At 41.0% G+C, this 25122-nt stretch overlaps 1 protein-coding gene across 1 annotated transcript in view; it reads right to left on the minus strand.

Annotated features, from left to right (window-relative positions):
• tenm1 (teneurin transmembrane protein 1) overlaps positions 1–25122 on the minus strand; it is a 228295-nt gene that overhangs the window by 12288 nt on the left and 190885 nt on the right. The window contains 8 exon segments of the mRNA XM_061685196.1: positions 540–841; positions 1476–1687; positions 7210–7352; positions 8244–8488; positions 10354–10647; positions 11552–11796; positions 14532–14704; positions 18587–18900. Coding sequence (XP_061541180.1) covers positions 540–841; positions 1476–1687; positions 7210–7352; positions 8244–8488; positions 10354–10647; positions 11552–11796; positions 14532–14704; positions 18587–18900 — 1928 coding nt within the window.

Genomic DNA, 25122 nt, shown 5'->3' on the forward strand with positions numbered 1-25122 from the left:
ATTGTACATGACCACCCATCGACACCCACTCTCCATCCACCCCCAACCCACCCACTGCGCACACGTACACACAAACATGCACACTCATACATGCACATGTATACACGCGTGCATGAACACACACACACGCACACCAATTATTGAATTTTCCTTTTTCTGTTGTAGATCGTGTGAGTTTTTTGCCTGCTGATGATTTAGTGAATTATGTGTCACTCACAGTGTTAGTGGTTAATTTCATTTGCCCGACGTGCGTGCAGCCAGCGTTCCCACTCAGTGACGGTGTACACGTTAATGTAGGTGTGATATGATCGTGTATACGTGCACTGTGACTAACTGGTGATCAGTTCAGGGTGCAGTCTGCCTTTTGCCTGAATACAGCTGGGGTAGGCTGCAGCTTCCCCTGACAATGAACGGGAAAAGCGGTGTAGAAAATGGTTGGATCGATGGATGGATTTACCGCTATCATGTGTCTGGGGATGGTTTGCCATGGTAAATCTGAAGCAGATGTTATCTAAAAAGTACCACCAATACTGCCTTACCTTGCGCTGGTGCCGTGGCTAAGCAGGTTGATGTTCCCGTTGAGGTCATAGCTGTAGCGCCACTGAGGCCGCTCATTGACAGCGGCACTTTGCAGTTGGCTGTCTGCGTCATACTCATAGGTGTATCGTGTCACATTGCTGTCCACGCCCACCCTAATGTCACAGGTGGTTGCACGCCCTGCAGAGTCATACTGGATGGTCATCCAATAGGCGATAGATTTGAGGATCTCGTATTGGACCTCCACCACTTGGCCATATGAGTTAAACACCTTGGTGTGCTTCATTAGATGGGTAGTGATCACCTAGGCAACAGCAGATTGTTAGCCAGGAGTACTCAAAAGTAATTATAAAAATATCAAAATAAAAATAAGTGTAAAGTTAAAACAAAACCAAACTCTTCCTGTAAAGATAAAATACATTATTATTATTATTAGTTTTAGCAAATAAATTCACAGGCTGTACAGTCCATGCCGAAGCAACATGTGACCTCCAATTGTATGGACAGTTCAGCTTATCAAAAGATTTACGGAAATGGCATCTGCTATCAAAGTTAAGGCAGAGTATTCCATTGTTTTGCTTGTTCAACTTATGTTTTTAAATTGTATAACCAATTAAATGTTACTTAAATGTTACTAAAAACATGCCTATACAGGTTGCAAGATGAGCCTGAAACGGACTGTGTTTGACCTTAAAGGTTTCACTGTATAATATTATGAACAAACATAAACAATTATACAAACCAAAAAACAAAACAGTAAACCAATAAACCAGCAAAAGAACATTGATTGAGGACAAAAGGTTTCGAAAGTTCTCACTGTGGCCAGAAATAATAGTGAAAAAAATAAACTCTGTTTTCAGCGACCCAAGGTCCAAAATATAAATATAATCAAATATTCTTAACAGCTGTTTTGTGTATATGCCTTTAATTTAATTTACCTGGTTAAGGTCATAGAAGATGACACTGAACTTGCCAAACTGCTCAACCCGCCCGGACACATCAACATAACGGTACAGATCGATCGGCAGGGGAGTCTCGTTGATGACGGCCTGCATGCTGGTCACTCGGAAGTTATTATAACTATAGTCGAACCTGGCGTTGACCAATCCCTCCTCACTGAAGCGGAAGATCTGCCGGCTGGTCAGTGGACCTACCCCACAAAAATCAGAGGCATTAACAAAAGACATACGCACGCACGCACGCACGCACACACACACACACACACACATACACACACGCACGCACGCACACACCCACACACACACACAAAAGTCCCCTCGTTGAACATCACGCCACCCAGCTGAGCATACCTAATCAATTCAATGGACGGAGAGAGTTCAACATCATAAAAAGCGATACTCAGTGCAATCCATTCATTTGTAACTACCCGCACACCTCTCTGGCATTTCCAGTCCTGACCTTTAATATGGACGGATAATGAAGTCTAAAGATAATAGCCATGATGGGCCAATGTGCGTCTTAATGTCAGAACATCAACTTCAACATTGTTCGGCTAATATATTTTTCGCGACTACCACTCATCCTCCATTGGGGGAAAAAAGAAGCCTGTTAATGAAACAGCATTATAGCACCATTTGAGAAGACTGATTGCACTTAAAATGAATACGCGCCTGGCTTAGCAGACATCAGAGCTGGATCATCAATGCGTCCTGTTTTTATTTTCTGTGTAATATTGAATCTACACCTCCACAAATGAGGACATGGCAGATTCATCCAGAGTGAGTAGCAGGTTTTACGACGACCCAAGGGAACTCACAGTAGGCTCGTCTTGCTTCTAGAGCTGTCATTTTTCCATTTCCTTTTTGCTCATTTTCTCTTCTCACATATATCCCCTTTTTTTTTAGTCTCAACTCTTCACTGTCTCCTCTCAAGTGGACAATTACCACTATCTGTCCTCACTCCGAACATCTGTTTGCCCTGCTGAAATGAGATCAGTTAAAGGAAGGTGAAATCTTTTCACAGTGAGGGCAAAAAGATAAAACACACAAAAACACACACCCAGAAACACACGTCCTGCCCTGCACATTTGTGACACCATGTTTACCCAGTGACTGTTAACCAGAGTTTACCATGTCAGGCACAACAGCAGAATAATTAAAGAAAAACAACAATGTGTATGCTACATCTACATGTTAAGGGCAAAATTACATAAAATCAGTTTTTCAATGAGGGATGATAAAGATTTTCCTCCAATGTTAAAACGATACTAGAAAAAGCAGCATGGTGCGCAGCAATTGATTATTTGGCTTCACAACACACTTCTGATATTTTCAGAAATGATCTCACTTAAAATTTCACATCGACTGAGCAATGAGTTTATAAATTGTTCTCAACTTTGAGTAATTATTTTCATTATGGCTATTTCTAGGTTTTTCTTGAAATATCAAAAATGGTTATAAGGAGCCCTAAATTTTCTCAACTCAATTTCTAGAGCAGTTTAATGACAACACCAGCTGTAACAAAATGCTGCATTTAAAACATAAATCATAATAACAGAATAAAATAGAATAAAACTTTATTTTCACAGTCACAGAAACAATGAAAATGAGTTAGACATACTCACAAATATAAGCACACAATTACCAAAAGACACTTATTTACAGAACAAACAACTGGCTGTCTGGTGGTCAGAGGCATCCTTTATAAGCCATCCTTTGTAGTCTGCCAGTATAGATGTCCCTGAGGATAGGTAGTCTTCATCCAATCACCCACTCTGCTCCTTTCACCACTTGTTGCAGGTCCCTCCTGTCCTTCACTCTACAGCTGCTGAACCAACTTCTACAGCAAAGGACGAGGATTTCCATGGTGGATCTGAAAAAATTATCAGCAGGTGTTGGGAGAGCTGGGTTTGACATAGTTTCCTGAGGAAGTACAGTCTTTGACTGTGGTTTTAACACATGATGGGAGATGTTGGCGGACCAGGTGAGGTTTCCCGAACCGTGGACTCCGAGGAAGTTGAAGCTTCCCACCCTCTCTATTTCCTCTCCATTGATATGGAGCGCGGTATGCTCAGTTCTTTAGGATTTCCAGAGGTCCGTGATAATCTCCTTTGTCTTGGCTGTATTCATATTCAGATTGTTAATTTCACACCATCACCTGAGGTGCCGGAGCTCCTCCATGCAGGTTGACTAATCATTGTCCCTCATCAGTCCCAGAAGTGTGGTGTCGTCAGTAAAGTTAACGATGGTGTTGTTGGGTTGTATGTGAGAGCAGTCATACGTAAATAGTGAGTCGAGGAGGGGGCTGAGGACATACCCCTGACGTGTCCCTGTGTTCAGGATGAGAGTAGAGGAGGTGTTATTTCCCATCCTGACATTCTGGGGTCTGTTGCTGAGGAAGTCCAGTATCCAGGTACACAGTGAGCTGCTGAGTCCCAGGTTACTCAGCTTTGTAACCAGTTTGTGGTGTACAAGTGTATTAAGAGCTGAAATTCACAAACAACATCCTCACATGGGTGTAACTATTATCCAGGTGTGTGAGGCTTGTGTGGACTGCTGTGTTGATTGCAACTTTTGTTGATCTGTTTTCCCTGTATGCAAACTGATGGAGACCAAGGTCATCGGGAAGAGCGTTCTTGATGTGAGAAAGGATGAGTCTCTCCAGACATTTGGTCATTATGGTTGTTAGAGCAACTGGGCGAGAGTCGTTCAGGGAACTCACTGTGTTCTTCTTGGTTACTGGGATAAAGTTGTTTGATTTAAGGCAGGTGGGGACTCCGGACTGCAGTAGCGAGAGGTTAAAAATGATGGTGAAAACCTCAACTAGCTGGTCAACGCATGCAGTAAGAACTGTCACTCTGTCCGGTATCCCACTGCTTTCCTTGCATTGACCGTGTGCAGTGTGGCTCATACATGGTGCTACTGCAGCTTGTTGGGGGTGTTGGCCTGCTCCGGAAGGGCATGGTAGGTGTGGGATACTTCGTTGCGCTGGTCAAAGCAGGGAAGAACTGATTCTGTGTGTTCGGTGAGGTACTGTCCGATGGGCCCTGTAGTCAGGTACTGTCCGCTGGGCCCTGTAGTCGGTGAGTTCTTTATTTCCCTGCCACATGTTCATGGTTTTGTCACTGTTCCTTCATGCCCTATTGGTACTTCTGTTTGGCAATTTTGATGCCTCTTTGCAGGGACCAGTATGCCTCTTTGTAGGGCTGCCGGACTCCTGACTAAAAGGCATCATCCCATACTCTGAGCAGGGTCCACAGCTGGCAGTTGAGCCACAGTTTCTGGTTCGGGAACACTTTGATGTCTGTTGTGGACACACTCACTGTGCAGAAGCTGATGTTGGAAAGCACAGTAGATATGTGAATTTCCCGGTCTATCTCCTCTGCAAATATGGCCTAGTCTGTAGTTTCAAAGCAGTCCTGCAAGGCTGCTGTGGCTTCCTCACTCCACACTTGAAATGTCTTTTGTGTCTACAGATCCTAGGTTTATAAGCAGGGATCAAGGACAGAGAGATGTGATCCAAACGGCCAAGATGTGGCAGGGGGGTGGCTTTGTAAGCATGTTTGGTATGTTTGTGTAGACCTCGTCCAAAGTGTTGTTTTCTCTCATTGGAAAGTTCACGTTCTTGAAAAATATAAAGTCTGTGGGCCCTGCCACTATCATAACTATCATAATTAAAATAAATAAAATATCCAAATATCCATCCATCCATCCATTTCCTGAGCCGCTTATCCTCACACGGGTCACGGGAGTGCTGGAGCCTATCGCAGCTATCTTTGGGCAGGAGGCGGGGTACACCCTGAACTGGTCGCCAGCCAATCGCAGGGCACATAGAAATAAACAACCATTTGCACTCACGTTCACCCCTACGGGCAATTTAGAGTCTTCAATTAACCTACATGCATGTTTTTGGGGTGTGGGAGAAAAACCCATGCAGGCACGGGGAGAACATGCAAACTCCACACAGGCGAGGCCAGGATTTGAACCCCGGTCCTCAGAACTGTGAGGCAGATGCTCTAACCAGTCGTTCACCGTGCCGCCTCAGCCAAATATCAAAATAGCCAAATAAATAAATAAATAAATAAATACTCTTGTCTAAAACCTACAAGAGCTCCCTTTACATTGACATTTAACATAGAGGAGGTGCAGATTTTTATTCCCTCCTTGTTGCACAGTCCACATGCTGTACAAAGCCGTTAGTAGATGAGAGACAGGAGCAAGACTGAAGTCTCCAACGACAAGTATGTAGACACCGGGATCATAGATTTCACTGGCCGGGATGCTGAAATTGTAATCCTGCGATCACAGCATGCATGATATCACTCACGTTAGCCACAAGATGAGTTTGAATGTAGACAAACAACTGCATTTTTCTACAGCCGAATATTTCGTCCGTTTTTCAAGTAATACACACACAGAAAGAACGGTTCAAATGTGCCACATTTAGACCTCTCTCTTGCTTCAGTTTACTTAAGTACATCACTGGCTCTCGTCCTTCTCCATATCTCCTCTGGGTTTCATTGCTTGCCGAGTTGACACCAGCCGGGTATATGTTAGGGTGAAGGTCCTCGCGATTGTAACATCGTGAACAAAACATTCCAATGGCGCTGATATTTCCCACTAAATAAAATATCTTGGTAACCTCTGCTCTACGTCAATGAATGTCACTGCCAAAATGCTAAAAATGGTCCAAGACAGCTAAAAAGGATGCAAAATGGGTTCACAAGACACAAAACGACACTAAATTATTTTTAAAAAAAGGGTGGAAAAAGACAAATTAGGACAAAGTTAGCGGAGCTGTCGTAACAGGCTGCCAACTCACAGGCGCTTCTTTGAACTTCAATAGTATCAAGTTCTTGCTCTAATTTGAGCCTGAACTTAAAAAGATTATGTCGATGATGCTTTATCAACTCTAACTACATGAGTGTTCTTCACATTTCAACTAGTTGCATGTACTTGAGAGGAGGTTTTATAACCTTGAATCAAAGAGGAATCGTTAGCATTACTAGTTAGACTAAACATTGTCCAATGCTCACCATATAACAATTAGTACCTAACAGCACTATCTAACAGCACAGTTTTAGGCTACATAACAAATAAAGACTCAATAAAAGATAGTCATCGCACAGCACTGGGATTTCTGAGCTTCTTCACTTTAGTTCATATCGTTTCTATTTAAATGTGGATATGGTAAAATGTTAAACACAGCATTAAAAAAAATCTATTTGTACCACAAATGAAGACAGCAGTATAGCAATATCAATTGCAATAAAATCAATAGCGTCATTATGTTTGTTGTAATACATAAAATATGTTTGTCTATGCTTAGACCTCAGTAAGTAAAGCTAATTGATTGATAACAAATGAGAAAATAAACCTCAACATTTAAAGTTCAACTCCATACTCTCCCAACTACCTTTTGAGCTAGGGTTGAGTATATTACATACAGTATTTGTATTCGTTTCGGTTTCAGATATATAAGTAATGCAGTTGCACAGTGAGTGGTCTGCCATTAAGGTTTTGGGTTGACTGCATTTGCACACATGCATGGCCTTATTCACACTTCTGCAATTGTTGTTTCCACCTCCTGAACGTTTGATCCCACAGTCACGTCACATTGCAGATGCTTTGAGTCACACTCCAAAGATAATTGCACATTGTAAATATTTTAAAGTTTTGCTGAGCATTGAGTGCTGAGCCAGTGCATGTGTACCTGTCTGCCTGTATCGTATAGAGCTTATGAAGCCATTATGGGTGAGATGGATGGTTTTGACACTGCCAGAGGCCTCGTCATAAGTGAAGGTCACCAGGGTGGAGTCATATGTCACCTCGGAAAGACGCGCTGCTGGTGTATACCTTGGAAAAAACAAAAAATTCACACATTAGTTAGTTGTAATGTATTATGAATTAATTATGTGTAGTAATATGTTGATTATATTACGTTAAAATATCGGCGCATACACAACAAATAGACATAAGGTCTCTTTGGACATACTATTAATTAATTGATAAATCAATGAGATGTTTCGATCAGTGAACTTAAAAAATATAATATAGCAAAACATGAACTATTCTATACTTTGAGCTTCCTGGTGAATATTTTGAATAGGACCTTTTTTGTACCCCTTTGATCGTTTATTTTCTCCATAACGTGTAATTGGTTGTACAAATGCTTGTATTTTCTCCATAACGTGTAATTGGTTGTACAAATGCTTGGTCTTAAAATGCAAAAATCTTATTTGGATGATTAAAGAGAAAGTTGTACCACTTTATTTATTTATTTGTTATTATTTTTTATCGAAATAAGGTCAAATCAGTCAATCAGTCAAATCAGGGCTGTAGAAGTTATGACCTTTCAAATCTTGAAAATGTGATCATTTATTTATTGAAGTGTCCCCATTAAGTAAATGAGTATTAGAAAAAGTTAAAACACTACCTCAATCAGTCCTTCAGTTATCATTAAAATTAGATCAGTGGAGGCTGTTACTGCTGGCTCTGCTGTTGCTGTTAATGCTGATGACGATGATGATAAAACGGTTTAATCAGTCTTCCTATCAGTCTAATTACTATAATTTGTAGGGACGTCTGATTTACGATAGATGTCGATGCAAATTGTAGATGATCTGAGAGCGAGTCGACAGTTTTTGTACTAATCCTTTGGCACGTTTTGCATATGGGAAAAATACATATAACACAATTTGGTGTCGCCAGCATCATCCCTTCTTATTTCTAAGATTTGTTTAGTACCTGTAGATGACACTGCGTCCTGTTCCCAAATACTGAGTCCTGAGCAGCCTTCCATCCAGGGTGAAGTCCTGCAGGAAGGACGCCAGGCTGTCAGGAGGCGTGTACATATTCCTGTAGTAACCAATGGACAGGAGCGAGTGTAGACTGTGTTTGGTCATGCTGGGCATCGTGACTGCCATCAGTCGGTCTGTCTGGTCGTATTCAAAGAGGTATCTCCGTTGGCTGTGCAGAAGCAGCATAACCGACTGCAAGAATGCAAGAAGACAGATGTGATGAGCAGCACAGTGAGAGTCATTCTCCATTTGGACTGACCTGCTTCTTTTTTAATCTTTTGTTTTTATTAGCAGTACTTATTGTGATTGTATACACACTAAGATTAAAAAAAGTCTAAACACTCCTTTTTCAATGCTGTTTTTTTTTTTAATAAAAAAAAAATGAGACCAAGATAAATCATTTTAATACATTTTCCTCCATTAAAGTGACATACTCTGTAACCTGTACAACTCAATAAAAAAAGGATGTATTTTAGAGAGGGGAAGTAAAAATAAAAATTAAGAGATACTGTGATTGCGGAAGTGTGCACACACTCGTATACCTGGGGATGTGGCTGTGTGTAGAATTAACCAATCACATTCAAACTCATTTTCCCACGTTTGGTAGATTTCAAGTGTGCTTTTATTTCTTTGTAAGAGAAGGCCTCCGTCTTGCCACCCTACCCCATAGCTGGGACATAAGACAGGCGATTGTTGTCACAGTTACTAAACGGCCAGTACTTCACAACGAGCAGAAATTCCTGCAGCTTCATCAATGTTGCTGTCGGCCCTTTTGGCAGTGTACATGACCAATTTTCTTCTTGTTTTTTTTAATCAACTTTGCAGAGACGTCCAGTTCTTGGTAACGTCACTGGTGTGTCATACTTTCTCCACTAGATAATGACTGTCTTTACTGTGATCCTTGATATATTTATACTTGGAAGTTTTTTTTTTACCCTTCTCCTGACTGATTCCTTTGATCAATGAGATCCATCTGATGCTGTGGAAGCTCTACTTGGACCATGGTTTTCGTTGTTAGATGTGACTACAAAAATGTCAGGAAAAGCCTAGTAGAATATCAGAATTTTTATTTGGGCTGAATCAGAGGCACTTAAAATTGTGTCAAAATGGTGGCCACATCCCCAGTTATGAGAGGTCACAATTGTGCAACCACATCAGTTGTTTTTTTAAAAAATAAAATTACAAAAAATCATTTGAATTGTATAAGTTATAAGTCACATTAATGGAGGTAAACATTTTGAAATGATTTATTTTGGTCTCAAATTTTTAATATCACAAAATCCTACATTTGAACAAGGTGTGTAGACTTTATATCCACTTTATTTGTACTTCAAAGGCATCCTTTTAAGGTCTTATTCCCACAATACAGTAAAACAATGTTATTTCTTTCCCCGTATTTTTGACAGGGCAGGAACACTTATATTACAGCCACAAGTTTCTACACATTGGTGAGTAGCTAATGTTCTGTAAAAATATTGTTCTATTTTATCTTTGGCAAAATAATGGTGAAATAATATTAAAACTTGGATCGTATCAAATTAAAAACGTTCTATAATGTATAATAATTAAACTTGGATTTTAAAGTAAAAACCTGACTGATTATATTTTAGAATGAATGCTCTTTCATTAAAAATATTTTAAGGACAGAAATTAAACCTAAATTTGTCGCACTTTTAAAGAAACATGTTGGTATTCACTGCCTGCTTATGGCCAATTAGTCTCATGTACGACACGCATTACAAACTTAATTAGATGTAAAGCCGTTTTCAGTCAACACAGTTGCTTGAACATCCAATAAAGCCTAAAGTTCAATGCCTTGACACTGTCACTTTCATTTCTGTGACAACTTTGTGTTATCATGTACAGTATGCTTGAATAAAATGTCAAAATGAAAGATTACAAACTTTGAAACCACATTTTGAAACATTCATAGTTTATAAAAATGAAGTTGGAAAAACTGACTTTTAACCTTAATTTTAAAAGGAAAAACAGTAAAGTTGCATTTTCAGGTAATGGAAATAGCGGAGTCATTCTGAAAACATCCGCTCAGATCTTACTTTGTCTATGTATGTGTAGCTCCATATCTTCCCATTGACCCAGGCTCTGGAAACCACCTTGTCGTTCTCGTATTTCAGACGTTCAAACCATTCTCCACGGTGGATGGCTGACAAGAATCCACCTCCCGAGTAGCTGACATTTACTTCAGTGTATTTGCTACTAGGAGACCAGACCACAGGCCGGCCATGAATATCATACTGGATATGGAGGGTGAACTTCCGGTGGTCATCATAGATCTTCCCCACTCGTGTGCTCTGATCAAAGTCTATGGACAACAGGTTCCTGTTATGTGCCTGAGAAGTCGAGAAGAAGAAGAAGTTGCAAACGAGGGTAAGCTTGAGGCAAGATGGCCAAAGTGAACAGAATAAAATAAAGCAATCAGGCAACATTTTGCCCTAACTGCTGTTTAATCAAAAATCAAAGGTCATAAGACACAGGGATATATAAATCTGTACTATAACTTTCATGACTTGAGATTAATCAGAAGTGACATTTACAGTAAACCGTGTGCAAATGAAGTATCCTAATCAATTATTACGCCTGAAGTTTCATTTTCTTAGGGAAACTATTATACTTATGTTCTAATTCCACTGAAGAAGAGAGGTGTCAGTGTGGTATGATTGTACATAACTGTTTGTGACTCATTTGTTGACTATGCATTGCAAGTGATGACAATAATCACTTAAAACAATTATGTTGTACGTTGTATTTGCCCAAACTACTTAAAAGTCTCACTGATTGATTTATAATACTCTATGTATAGAATGTTTTGTCAAGTTTATCAATACTTTATGTACTGTATATCAAGGTCTGCTGATGTGACTAATGGATGTCACAAACATGTTATTAAGACACTTGAGAAATGTATTGAATTGTGAAAAAAAAACATAATACAGTATGTCCGTTTACAATTACACAAACTCTCCAAGGGCTTTTGAGTCACTGAACATAGTGGTAGTACAATGGGTGCAATTCATAAACAGTAAAAAAAAAATTTTTAAAAATGCATTTGTATAGCTTTTTCAATGAAAGCTTTACTTCAATTACATCTCATTGGTTTCAATTTTAAATCCAATTTGGTGGATTATCAAGGTAAAATCATAAATGTAAAAATACTTCTGTTCCTAATTGTATGTATGTTTTATAGTGCCAAACCCCACACAGAAATATTGTTTTTGTGGTGATTTAGCATTTTACCCTGAGTCTGCGTTCATAAGTGGTGTAGTTAGTCTTGCTCTGCTCCTTCCTCTGCCTCCACTCGATTAGGCTGGGGGCGTGGTCACCGGGCAGGCTGATGTTACAGCGGCTGGCGGTTGGGCTGACTCCACCCCCAACACCCCCTGGGAGGAAAGGCTCTGTGCTGAGGGACAGCTCCATCCCGCTGGCCAGCGATGCAAAGAACGAGCCATCGGCGTTGACTTTGTAAGAACTCTGCGCATGGTCTGGGTGTCGATTTATGGGTATGACACACACATGCACACACGCCCAAACCACACATGTACGCAATGGAAATGTACGGCAACAAGGAGAAAAAAAGATCAGTCTGTGTTTCTCATTCAACAACCTTGATTTACAAAAAAAAAAAAAAAAAGGTGTGTTAAAGCCACAGTCAGCGTTATGATTATAAGAGCTCCTTAAAAAACTGTGCAGGAGAAGAAAGTAAAACAAAAAACAAAAAGTATGTTCAATGTGTGATTGATGGCTGTGACAGTTTTTCACACATTTTGCAGTTTCTCGCGAAGCCATCTTATCCACAAAACTGTTTCGAACTGATGTACAGTCTGCACAGATGACTCAAGCTCGTTTTCACATTTGCCCCATTTTCAAAACACAATGATCCGATAAATGCCATAATAATAAACCCATAAAGGAGCAAGTATACTGGGTTGTCACTTCTATCCCTCATGAAACCTTTTGTAAGTGTTGGTGCCTCAGAGGGGCTGACAGTTTAGAGAACTAAGGGTTGGGGGGAGCACTCTAACTGTTCCAAAGCAGATCTCTCATTCTGCAAATGCCTTCATGCATGTACTGTATAAGAGCAGACCAGGACACCATTTTTTCCCCATCCCTTTAATTGCTTCCCAGCAATTAAAGGGATGACATGAGAGAAAAAAAGTGCTCCATGATCGCCATGCACTCTCATGTTTTCCCATTTTCAGTTCTACACTCAATTATTTTTCCTGGGGTCATAAAAACACTCTAATAATATCAGCCTTTATAAAGAGTAAAAATGTATATTGCATATTTCTTTAACACTTACATACTGTTCATTTTCCTTGCATACATAGTACCTGTATGTTGTAGTTAGATTTTGACCTAGGTAAAGAATATCGTCATTATAATAATCAAATTATGAACTATAGATATTTTCAAAATGTATTAAGAGCTTATCTGACATTCGATGGATGATTAAAGGGAGTTTGTAGTTTAAAAAACACTTTTTTTTTTTTTTTTTACATTTTTGTTAAAACTGTCTTTGTGACATGCCAATAGAATATCATTAAAATTATCTTTTGAAAAATCATCCCTCTCTGGTCCCATCTAATATGTCTAATTTAATTTTAATGATTATTATTATTTGAAACTGACTGAACAAGCAGCACGAGTCAATCAGAGACTATAGAGACAGGAGGCCTCTTTTGCTCACGCGCACTGTTGTGGTCACAAGGAGACAGCAGCCTCGTGAAAAATGAGACTGTTAGGGGAGTTCCTAGGCAGAAGCCCCCCTAAAAACCTCTCAAACTCCTCCCTTAAGTATTTGGTAGTATGGGTTTATGGTGAAGTTTTATTCTCTTAGCACCCTTTAAACAACTTTTAGCAGCCCTAAAATAAAATTAGGTCTCAAAAAAAGACTATTTGCGCTGCTTTTAAAGGGGATGAAATAAGACGCTTTGATTGCACAGGGTTGAAGTTGGCTGTGGTGATGCCCTCACCAGCGCAGACATCCCATTTTAAATGCGCTCAGCCTAGATTTGCGCTAGTCACATAAATAGCGCCCATACTGGTAAATCTAAAATCAATTTTTAGCAAACATAGGTCAAGTTGGACCTGGAACAGCCTCAGTGTACACTAGCTTTGTGGCACCTGTATAGAAATCCTGATGACTGAATGAATGGATTGACTGACTGATTGATTGGTTGATTGATTGATTGAATGTGAATATACTGTATGAATGATGGTTTAAAATATGTTCTTTCATTTTTGTGGATTGTAGGTCACTTAAGTAAAAGTCATCAATTTTCAGATTGAAAGAATGACATTTAAGGTATTTTTCTTGCTGTCAAAGGTTAAAACGAATCAAATTTGACCATAACAATATACTGTATAAGGATGGTAAAGCTCCTATCAAATCCATCCATCCATCCATTTTCTGAGCCGCTTCTCCTCACTAGGGTCGCGGGCATGCTGGAGCCTATCCCAGCTGTCATCGGGCAGGAGGCGGGGTACACCTTGAACTGGTTGCCAGCCAATCGCAGGGCACATACAAACAAAGACCCATTCGCACTCACAGTCACACCTACGGGCAATTTAGAGTTGACAATTAATGCATGTTTTTGGGATGTGGGAGGAAACCGGAGTGCCCGGAGAAAACCTACGCAGGCACGGGGAGAACATGCAAACTCCACACAGGCGGGGCCAGGGATTGAACCCGGGTCCTCAAAACTGTGAGGCTGACTGGCTCTAACCAGTCATCCACCGTGCCGGCCCTATCAAATCCATGTACATTTATTTATACAGAGAGATAAATCCTCATTCAGTGCTGCGTCACTCAACACAATCACACAGAGTAGAGAAGGAGTGAGCAAAAACATAGGTCAATCATCTAAACCTGAGAGAAATAATAGCCACGTTCTTGCCGTTTGCCAGTCATAAATGTTTAAACATCATTTATAACTTCGCAGGCTCCCTTTCTTACAGAGCTATGAATGTTTGGTCGACCCCTCGATGACTTATGAATGCTTTTGCAGCATATTGGTGGAGAAGATGAGGGCAGAGGCATTAGGTTGATTCTATGATCTTTCATGTGTCAGCCATATATATGGGAATATTACATCTGTACCCCCATATTTGGTTTCATGTCAGCTACTTGATTTTCTTACAGTTCAGCAATTTTCTGACCTATGGGGAAAACTATTCTTCTTCCAGCCTGTGGGCACAACATTCAATGACGTTATACCTCGTTTGAATGTGTAGATAGTGTCACTGGCAGACAGGTTCGTACTGGTGACAAAGTTCTCTCGGTTGGATGCTTCAACCTCAACCCGAGACCAGCGTTCCAGGTTGCCTTTGAAACCGCGCACATCACCCGTCGGGAGGGTGATGTTGGTCACACGGCCTTCGTTGTTGTACCTGCAAAGATAAACACAAAGCTGATGATGGACAAACGTGCACACAGATATGACTGTGCCAGTTGGACAAATTAAACACACACATACTGTGTGTACACGCAATAACGCCACACTTCCACACATACAAGTGTCAGCTTTGATTCATAAAGGCAATTATCCAGCTGTGAGATGGTAAATAATTCAGACAGATGTGTGTGCGTACTTTATCTGTTAAACTGAACCTATATAATATCAAGCCATTGCAGAGAAGTATTCTACCTAACCTGTCATCAGTCTTGTATTGTAACAAAGCAAAGATACCTGATACTGTACTTAAGTAGAATTGTCATGTGTCCATATTTTACTTTATTTATATACTGTATTCACATTTCTGAGGACCGGGATTCAATCCCCCGCCCCGTCTGAGTGGAGTTTTCATGTTCTCTCCGTGCCTGCGTGGGTTTTCTCCAGGCACTCCGGTTTCCTCCCACATCCCAAAAACATTCATGGTGGATGGATGGAAAATGGATGGATGGAATACTGTGCTTATGCAAGCTTGGAGGTCCATCAATAATAAAGGGTGTACCTACTACCGTGCTCTTGCAACTTCAGTGGTCCTAAATCTTTTTGCACCACAGACCAGTTACACTAACAGATATTTTGATACACCACTATAGAAACAAAAAATTAAATATACAATATTACCATGACTGTAGTTGTTTTAGTTAGTGGCTGCCCTGCACTTTTTCTCTTCAATGAGCTTGTCCTATCTAAAGAACTCAAAAGGCTTGTCTTTTAATGCCACCCGTGAACATTAAAGTGGAATCAGTCCTCACAGTTGTAGGTGAGCATCGTGAACAAACAGCAAAAAATAAATATTCGCCATTAAATATCACAACTTAAACGCTGGAATGGCCAACTCACAGTGCCTCTTTGATCAACTCAATAAAATGTGTTTTTCTTCAGTCTCTCTGTGGTTGGGGACCTTGCTCTACAGGAAATTATTGAAATCATTAGCATTGGTCAGAAGGTGACTCGTTTGGCTGGAGAGCTGAGCCTTCATGTTAATACATATCGTTAGTTTTATGCCAATGTTGGAATACTGCATAAAACTGCGGTAAAATAAAATAAAGCAAGGAAAATATAAACAAAAAACTGGCACAGTGGCAGTATAAATACATTTGATAGCTTTCAAATTGTCTCTTTTACAATATTATAAGGATGCGTGGCATATATTGTACCTGCATCTTAACTTCAAGTGCAATATGATGTTGCACCTTCCCGGGGTGCTTGACTTACTACAGTTTCTGAAGCATGTAAGAGGAAAGGTGCTTAAGTTGACGGGAGAATGCTGTCAAGGCCACATTTCACAGGGAATGCCCACATTTTAGTATTGCTCCACCGAGAGTGAGTATCTGGCATGAAGTTGCATAAATGAGCCAGCCAGAAACGTGTGCAACTGCGTGTCGTTTCCCTCTTACACACATGAGAGAATATGGCCTTAAGTGTTCATATGGGTGCACTCCTAGTGTGTCTCTCTCTGTCATAAGGGCATCAGACGTCAGTGGCCAGGGTAACTTTACTCCTTAGCTAACACACAGATCTTTGTGAAGGGCCGATAGTGACATTATTCAGGATTAGCTCTCACACTTACTATTCAAACGCTCTCACACATACAAACTACTGAAAGCTTCTTATAAACACTACTCAAACGTGCTAATGAACACTTGTTGCTCTTATAAACATAACAACATCTTATAAATAATCTTATAAACATAATAACGAAATGCTCTTATAAACACAAATCAAACACTCTCATATGTACGTCTATCTATCTATCTATCTATCTATCTATCTATCTATCTATCTATCTATCTATCTATCTATCTATCTATCTATCTATCTATCTATCTACCTATCTACCTTTAAATGAATCTCCTAAGGGAAAAAAAATATTAAAGCATGTATGAGAGCATTTGAGATTGATGTGTGAAAGGATTTGAGTATATTTTTTGAATGCATTTCAGTATGTTGTGTGAATGAATGTGACATGTTTATGTGAGTTTATTTGACCTGGATGTGTGGACGGTGTTTGACGTGTAAGTATGAGAATGCAGTATGAGTGGCTGTTTTATTATTTGAAATTATTTGAAAAAGAACTGTTTTTTGGGTATGTCAAAATAAAATATGGCATTGACCAACAGCCATAATGTACAATAGTAAGCCTAACACAAGCACCAGCGTTACGTAGCATTATACTGTGTACTATATAAATATATATTTAGAATGTACCTATATATGTCGTATACTAGTTAATTATTAATTAATTGTGTTACCATAATGCTTTTCCTCATTGAGTTAATAGGGGTGCTTTTAATTTGTAAGTGCTGTAGGATATGACGCGTTGGTCGGCCAATCAGAAGCCGTGTCATTTATGACGCAGTGCTAGGCTCGTCTACCCACAGCTAGATGCCATTAACGAACGTGGGTGCTACCAAATAATTGTTTAAGTTGTTAAGTTGTTTAGTTGAGTAATGTGGATTGTCCTAATCAAAGAATAATTAAACACAGGTACATCAAATTAGATTAGTGTGAAAAGCTTAATATTGTTAGGAAGTTCAATTCAAAAAGTGAAACTCGTGTAATAGAGATGCACTACAGACTACTTCACAATCAGAGTAAAATATAAATAGACTTTTTTTTAATATACTGTAGTCCATTTTTTTCAGTACTCATTAAATTTTTTCACAGGGAAAATTCCTGCCTAATTTCTACATTAAAAATTATGTTACTTTTCAAATTAATTATTTCTTTTCATGTTATATTTTAGTTTCTAGAGAAGGGGAATTTGGGGTTTTTGTTTGCTAAGAGCGATAATCACCAAAATTCTACATATATATTTTAAATATGAATTTTAAATATGAACTATTTCACTCTGAATGTGTTATCGACAATTAATGCAATGTGTGTCTATATATGAGTTTCACTTTTTGAACTGGACTACCTAACTAAATTAAGATTGACACTATTCGTGTGTGAGCATAATTGACATGCGCGTGTGCATGATTGACATGGACGCCTGATTGTTATTCACATATGTGCGTGAGCGCCAGTGACGGGTGCTTGAGTGTCAGCGACATGAATGCGTGAACGCCAATGACATGCGTGCGTGTGCGCCAATGACGTGCACGTGAATATGATTGATATGCTTGCGTGAGCGTCAGTGGCATGCACATGTGAGTGTCAGTGAGATGTGCGCGTGAGCGCCAGTAACATGCTTGCATGAGCGCGTTTGACTCGTGCCTATGAGAGCCTTTCAGTAGTGTGTGTGTGAGAGCAATTCATTAGTATGTGTGAGAGCTAATCCAAAAGAATTTCCCTAATGGCCCCTCATAGATTTTCAACTACTGTTTACCACTGAAGTAAACTAAATAAATAAATTAAAAAAAAACATAAAAATATAATTAAAATTCCAACCACTCACTTTTTGTGAAAATGTTTACTTTTACTCCCAACACTTGAGTACATTTAATATTAGAAAATTACTTTTGATACCTACAGCAAATGTCAGATACTCAGGTAATATTCTACTGGATCCCTTTAATTTCCACAATTTTGTTGTTGTTAAGATACTTTCAGTGCTACTCAAATATCGCTTTCAGGTATTTCATACAAGACTCTCTGGCACTAATACACATAAAAAGTATGCTATGGTACTCCAATATTTTTTTCCCTGGGAGAGGTAACAAAACAATTTAGAGCAGATGGCTCTGACACTTCAATGGATTGTATTACCAGAAACACAATCATCGTAAAACAGACTTCTATGGCCTCACACACAGTCAATCAAGTGATGAGTACAAGACACAAAGCAACGTGAGGAGACAAAGAGTGTAGAACTTACTCATACACAGTGGTCCAACTGTTCTCATCGCTCTTGGTTGCTAGGAGACCGGTGTTACCATGGTAAATGATGTGGGCGACATCGTGACCTTGTGCGAACACCTTCCTCAGTGTTCCGCTGTTACTAAGAGACAACCGGTACACCTGTCCACCAGGTAACGCCAGCCAGATTGGCACACCATGAGCATCTCTCTTCACCTGGAGTCCATGAGCATCACGGCCAGTCACTGCAGACAGTAGGCCATCTCTACTATAAGAGAAGTTGTACAGGTAGTGGCCAGTGATCAGGTGCTTAGTGTACAGGTGGGAGCCATTCTGTTGTGGACAAAGAGACACACACTTTGGTCACATTAACATTTCTACCTCCTGTCGTGCATAAACTAGTTAACAGTCTTTTTCAAGTAAATTAAAAAAAAAAACACTTAATATTGTAATAGGTGCAAATAGGCCAAAATAATGATAAACCAAATATAAATTTACAACTAAAACACTTAAACGATGTTCATTATTTTTGTGTTGTAGTATGTAGTATGTTGTAGTAACTTCAAGGTCCCGCATTTGGCTATTTAAACCTCCATACTCTCTACCATGGACTTAGTATAAAAGTGTCATTTTCCTTTATAAAACACCTTGGTTTTGTCATACGAGTGTCCTCTGACAGCTACTTCTGTTTGACCCAGTTTTGTATCCGCTTTGTCCATATTTGGCAAAGACCGCCCCCTTCCCTCTAATTGGTTTTTGCCATGTAGAAGACCCAATTGTGAGAGCACACGTGCTTGTTATGTTGACAGCGGAAGGTGGAGAAATTCGCTAGTGATGTAGATAAGCTTGAGAAATTAGAATGACCTGATTTCAGGTCTGTAGGCAGAAAAACCTCTGGAGCTCAGGAATGCGTGGACGATTTTAATTCATATTTCACGTTTCCTGAGTCACCATAGAGACACAATTACCTCCCAAATACTAGAAAAAGTTCGCTTTGCAATATGTCCCCTTTAATTACTTTTGATAATTGTTGATGTACGTTTTGTCATGAGCTGTGCCCTGCAGTTCTTTTGTTGGAGCTTGGGTGGCGCTTTGCGCCCCTTTCGCCCTTCCTCTCTCTCTTCCTAGTAATCAGCCCCACCTGTCATCAATCAGCCTTCATCACCACCTGCATAAAAGCCTGCCAGATCCAAGACTCCACTGCCAGAGTATTATCATTCTCCTGTGGTACAACGGTTCTCAAGTATACAAGTAAGTTATGCCATTCCTCGCTACTTTTCTGAGCTCCGTGTTTCTCCTTGTTCTCAGTGCTCCCTCCCTGCCCCTCATTGAGTTGAAATTTAAATACCACCCAAGCAGCTTTACAAACAGACACATTTAAATAAAAAGGTAATTCATAATGGTAGTAACATTCATTTGACACAAAGACGGCATCTTGCGAATCTAAACAATTGGGGTTGTCCCAATTCCTAGGGCCATTTACCCCACTACGCACCCCTTCAAATGAAGGGTGAAGGGGAAGGGGTAAGACAAAGGCGAAGTGCTAAGGGGTAGAATTGGGATTGGCCCCAAGTCTGCTTTGTTTAATCAATTTGGTGACTGCCCTTTTGTCTTCTATTACCCCCAGAAGGAACCCTCATGTGGGGGAATGAGCTTAGGGCTCCCACTGACTCTGCACTGTTTTGTTTTTTATTTATATATTAATTTATTTTTTATTATAACAAGTATGGACTGCACAATCTTGGCAGAGGTTGAACGTTTTTTGTTTTTTTTACTGAAAGTGTTACTCCTATTGATGAACTCGATTGTAGTTTACACATTGGCTTGACTGAGAATGGTTCATTTTATTACACGGAATGCTGCTTCTAGAGCTCTGTGTGTGCAGATAACATCAAAAAAGCTCAATAAAAAATGTTGCATTGAATAAACAGGACAATTAAAATCCATTTTATTTCATTCAGTACATAATAGTTAAATATGTTACTGTAACTATATTACAGTCAGGCTATCTTTATTGCATCTCTCTGACAATGGGAAAAGTACTGTCATCAATTACAATTAACTACATGTTAATTTCATGTTTTATTTACCTTATAAATACAGAACTCAGGAGACTAAAAGCCATGTCCTTAATAGCTCTTTAATACAGCTGTATAACAATATAAATGACTAAAATGTTTCCTGAGCAGGGAGGAATTTATTTTGCCTGAGAATCAGCTATAACCATCAGGGTTGCTAGGCAACAGAAGTGGGGCTCAATGACACAGGCGTAAAAGCAGCAATCGGTGGGGCAAACAGGAAAGCCACAATTTTACACGCCTGACTCATTGCATTATTACTCTGTGCTTGCAGCCCCCCACACAAAGATTGCAGCCTTCTGAGAACAATTTGCATCCATGTTAAGAACATACTTAAAACAGCAAATTAATTTTACTTTTGAGAAAACTTTTTCAGGGCATCGATGGTAACTGGACTGTTCTGGTTGTCTTAGAAGACGTTTCACCTTTCATCCAAGCGGGCATCATCAGTTCAGAATCAGAATCAGAATCAGAATCATCTTTATTTGCCAACTATGTCCAAAACACACAAGGAATATGTCTCCGGTAGTTGGAGGCGCTCTAGTACAACAGACAGTCAATTTACAGAACACTTTGGAGACATAAAGACATTGACAAAAAACAATTGTGCAAAAAGATGCAGAGTCCTCTAGCACTTAGAGCAGTTCAAATGACTAATATAGCAATAGTCCGGTGCAATGACCATTGTGCAAAGGGCGCTGAGACTTCAAGGAGTGTATGCGGTTTAAAGTGACGAGTAGTGCGATCATCTGGGACAATGTTGGTTGTGCAAATGTTACAGATACTCCTCAATCAGTGTGCAAATGGAGCAGATGCTACTCTGGCATGAGTGGCCAGTATATGCAAATAGTGCAGCATGGCGAGACAACTACAGTGAGTGCACGAGTAATACATAATTGGCCCCACAGAAATGTGACAACGAACTCAAGTCAAAAAATGTCCAGCTTGTTGTAATGGGATTATAGGTTAGGTGTTTAAGAAGTTGAACGCAAGAGGGAAGAAGCTGTTGGAATGTCTACTAGTTCTAGTTTGCGTTGATCGGTAGCGCCTACCTGAGGGAAGGAGCTGGAAGAGCTGGTGACTCGGGAGCAGACAGTCCGAGAGGATTTTGCACGCCCTTGTCTCAGTTCTGGCAGCGTGCAAGTCCTCAATGGTGGGTAGGGGGGTACCGACAATCCTTTCAGCAGTTTTGATTGTCCGTTGCAGTCGGAGGTTGTCCTTTTTTGTAGCAGCACCAAACCAGACTGTGATGGAAGAACACAGGACTGATTCGATGACCGCTGTGTAGAACTGTCTCAGCAGCTCCGGTGGCAGGCCGTGCTTTCTCAGAAGCCGCAGGAAGTACATCCTCTGCTGGGCCTTTTTGAGGACGGAGTTGATGTTGGTCGCCCACTTCAGGTCCTGAGAGATTGTAATTCCCAGGAACTTGAAGGTCTCGACGGTTGACACAAGGCAGCTGGACAACATGAGGGGCAGCTGTGGCGAAGGATCCCTCTTGAAGTCCACGATCATCTCTACCGTCTTGAGCGTGTTCAGCTCCAGGTTGTGTCGGCCGCACCACAGCTCCAGCTGCTCCGCTTCCTGTCGATATGCAGACTCGTCACCGTCCTTGATGAGGCCGATGACAGTGGTGTCATCTGCAAACTTCAGGAGCTTGACAGTCGGGTTCGCTGAGGTGCAGTCGTTCGTGTAGAGAGAGAAGAGCAGCGGAGAGAGGACACAACCTTGGGGCGCCCCAGTGCTGATGCTGCGTGTGGATGAGGTGGCCTCCCCCAGCCTGACCTGCTGTGTCCTGCCCGTCAGAAAGCTGTAAATCCACTGGCAGATGGCAGGTGAGACGCTGAGCTGGAGAAGCTTGGTTGAAAGGAGTTCAGGGATGATGGTGTTGAACGCTGAGCTGAAGTCCACGAACAGGATCCTCGCGTAGGTCCCTGCACTGTCGAGGTGTTCTAGGATGAAGTGCAGTCCCATGTTGACTGCATCATCCGCAGACCTGTTCGCTTGGTAGGCAAACTGCAGGGGGTCCAGCAGGGGACCTGTGACACTCTTGAGGTGGTCCAGCACGAGACGTTCAAAGGACTTCATGACCACAGATTTCAAAGCGACAGGCCTGTAGTCTTTCAGACCAGAGATTGCAGGTTTCTTGGGGACTGGAATGATGGTGGAGCGTTTGAAACAGGATGGAACTTCGCACATTTCCAAAGATCTGTTGAAGATCTGAGTGAAGACTGGAGCGAGCTGGTCCGCACAGACTTTGAGGCATGATGGGGACACATGGTTCGGGCCTGCCGCTTTGTTAATCTTCTGTTGTTTGAAGATGCGTCTCACATCCTGTTCATGGATGGTTAACGCAGAAGTCAGAGGTGCGGTTGTGGTCGCGGGTGTGTGGTGTGAAACTGTCCTTTTCAAATCTGCAGTAGAAGGTATTCAAGTCGTTGGCTAATGTGCTATTGTTCTCAGCTTGGGGGGATCGTCGCTTGTAATTAGTCAGCGATTGGAATGCATGCCAGACTGATTTAGAGTCGTTCGCGCTAAACTGTTTTTCCAACTTTGCTGCATAGATCCTCTTTGCAATGTTAATTTCTTTAGTAAGCTGGTTTCTAGCTCGATTATACAGGGCCCTGTCCCCGCTCTGATATGCATCTTCCTTAGCTTGGCGAAGCTGCTTAAGTTTAGCAGTGAACCACGGCTTGTTGTTGTTGAATGTCCGAAATGATTTTGTTGGTACACAAACCTCTTCACAGAAACTGATATAGGATGTGACAGTGTCCGTATATTCATCCAGGCTGCCAGCTGAATTTTCAAAGACACTCCAGTCTGTGCAGTCTAAACAGCTTTGAAGTTCCATCTTGGCTTCATTTGTCCACTTTTTGACTGTTTTCACTGTAGGCTTCGCACATTTAAGTTCTTGCCTGTACGTCGGTATTAAGTGAATTAAGCAGTGATCAGACGAGTCCAGGGCTGCACGAGGTATAGCACGGTATGCGTTTTTTACCGTAGTGTAGCAGTGGTCTAAAGTATTATTTTCCCTGGTAGGACAGTCGATGTGCTGCTTGTATTTAGGGAGTTCGTGGTTGAGTTTAGCTTTGTTAAAGTCCCCGAGAATAATGAGGGGTGAGTCCGGGTGTTTTTTTTCAATTTCGTTGACTTGTTCGGCGAGCGTTAGCAATGCGGTGTTCGTGTTAGCTTGAGGCGTAATATAGACTCCAGCCAGTATGAACGATGCAAACTCACGTGGCGAGTAGAATGGTTTATAGTTCAAAAACAGCGACTCCAAATGTGGGCTGCAGTGTGTGCTGAGCACCGTGACGTCCGTACACCATTTTTCATTGATATGGAGGCATATCCCGCCGCCCTTCGTTTTCCCCGATGATTCCAGCATGACGGCGCCATCGGGTACAGCGTCGCAAAGCCAGGTCTCCGTGAAGCACATGGCCGCGGAACGTCCGAAGTCTTTACTGGTCTTTAACAGAAGACGAAGCTCGTCCATTTTGTTGGGTAGGGAGCGTACATTCGCGAGGTGGATTGACGGGAACGCCAATCTGTGTCCTCTCTTGCGGAGTTTCACCTGGATGCCGGCTCGTTTACCTCTGTGGCGCCGCTTCCGCCTCCATGCGCCGAAAACCGCGGACGCCGCTCCGGTGAGTAACTCGGGGAAAAAACTGAGCGGATTTTCGAAAGTTGGTGACAGAAAGTCCGGAGTAGCCTCCTTGATGGTTAGCAGGTCTCCCCTTGTGTAAGTGAGTCGTGTAAGGTCTCCAAAGACGGACGAAAAACACAAAAACAAAGACAATACTAGAGAGCGCGTTACCGAGGCGACCACACTGGTAGGTGCCATCTTGGAGTTGAAGGCATGCACCAACCAACAAATGGTATTATTCTTTTGGAATGCAAAACAACAGTCATTAACATGCCACTGTCTGTCAACAGTACTCATTGGGTGGTAACTCCCTTGTTAATATGCCATTTAAAAAAAATAAAAAATAAAAAATTAAAGGTTGTGTAGCTGCCTCAAGGCCAAGAGAGGCTGTGATTTTGTTGTTGTTGTTGTTGGAGGCAGAGCTATTGAGTCTCTTTGGAATGGACAAAAGGAAGACATTGTATGTATGATATACTGTACGTAGGTGGTGTCATAAGCCACCTCTTCTGTGTATAGATGGTCTTTCCACCTTTATGTAAATGGCCTCTCTGACTCATCTTTCAATCCAGTAAATCTTTTTCGATTGATGCTGTTACGAAGAGCTCAGATGCTTATGTGCTTATGTTTATGTCTTGGACATTGACGACAGTGTATTTCATCAGCAGCCCTACCACAGACCACAAAAATTGGAAAGCAGTGTGTTTGCTGGTGGTCAAGTGACAATAGGGGTGGTCAACACTCAGGGTGTAATTCTCATCAAAGGAGAATGCCTTATAATCAGAAACATTCTCCTCTATGTCACTTTTGTGGTCACAAAGGTAACAGCACCTTATTGAT

The sequence above is a fragment of the Phycodurus eques genome, chromosome 9, assembly GCF_024500275.1.
Source record: "Phycodurus eques isolate BA_2022a chromosome 9, UOR_Pequ_1.1, whole genome shotgun sequence".
In the NCBI taxonomy this organism is placed as follows: domain Eukaryota; kingdom Metazoa; phylum Chordata; class Actinopteri; order Syngnathiformes; family Syngnathidae; genus Phycodurus; species Phycodurus eques.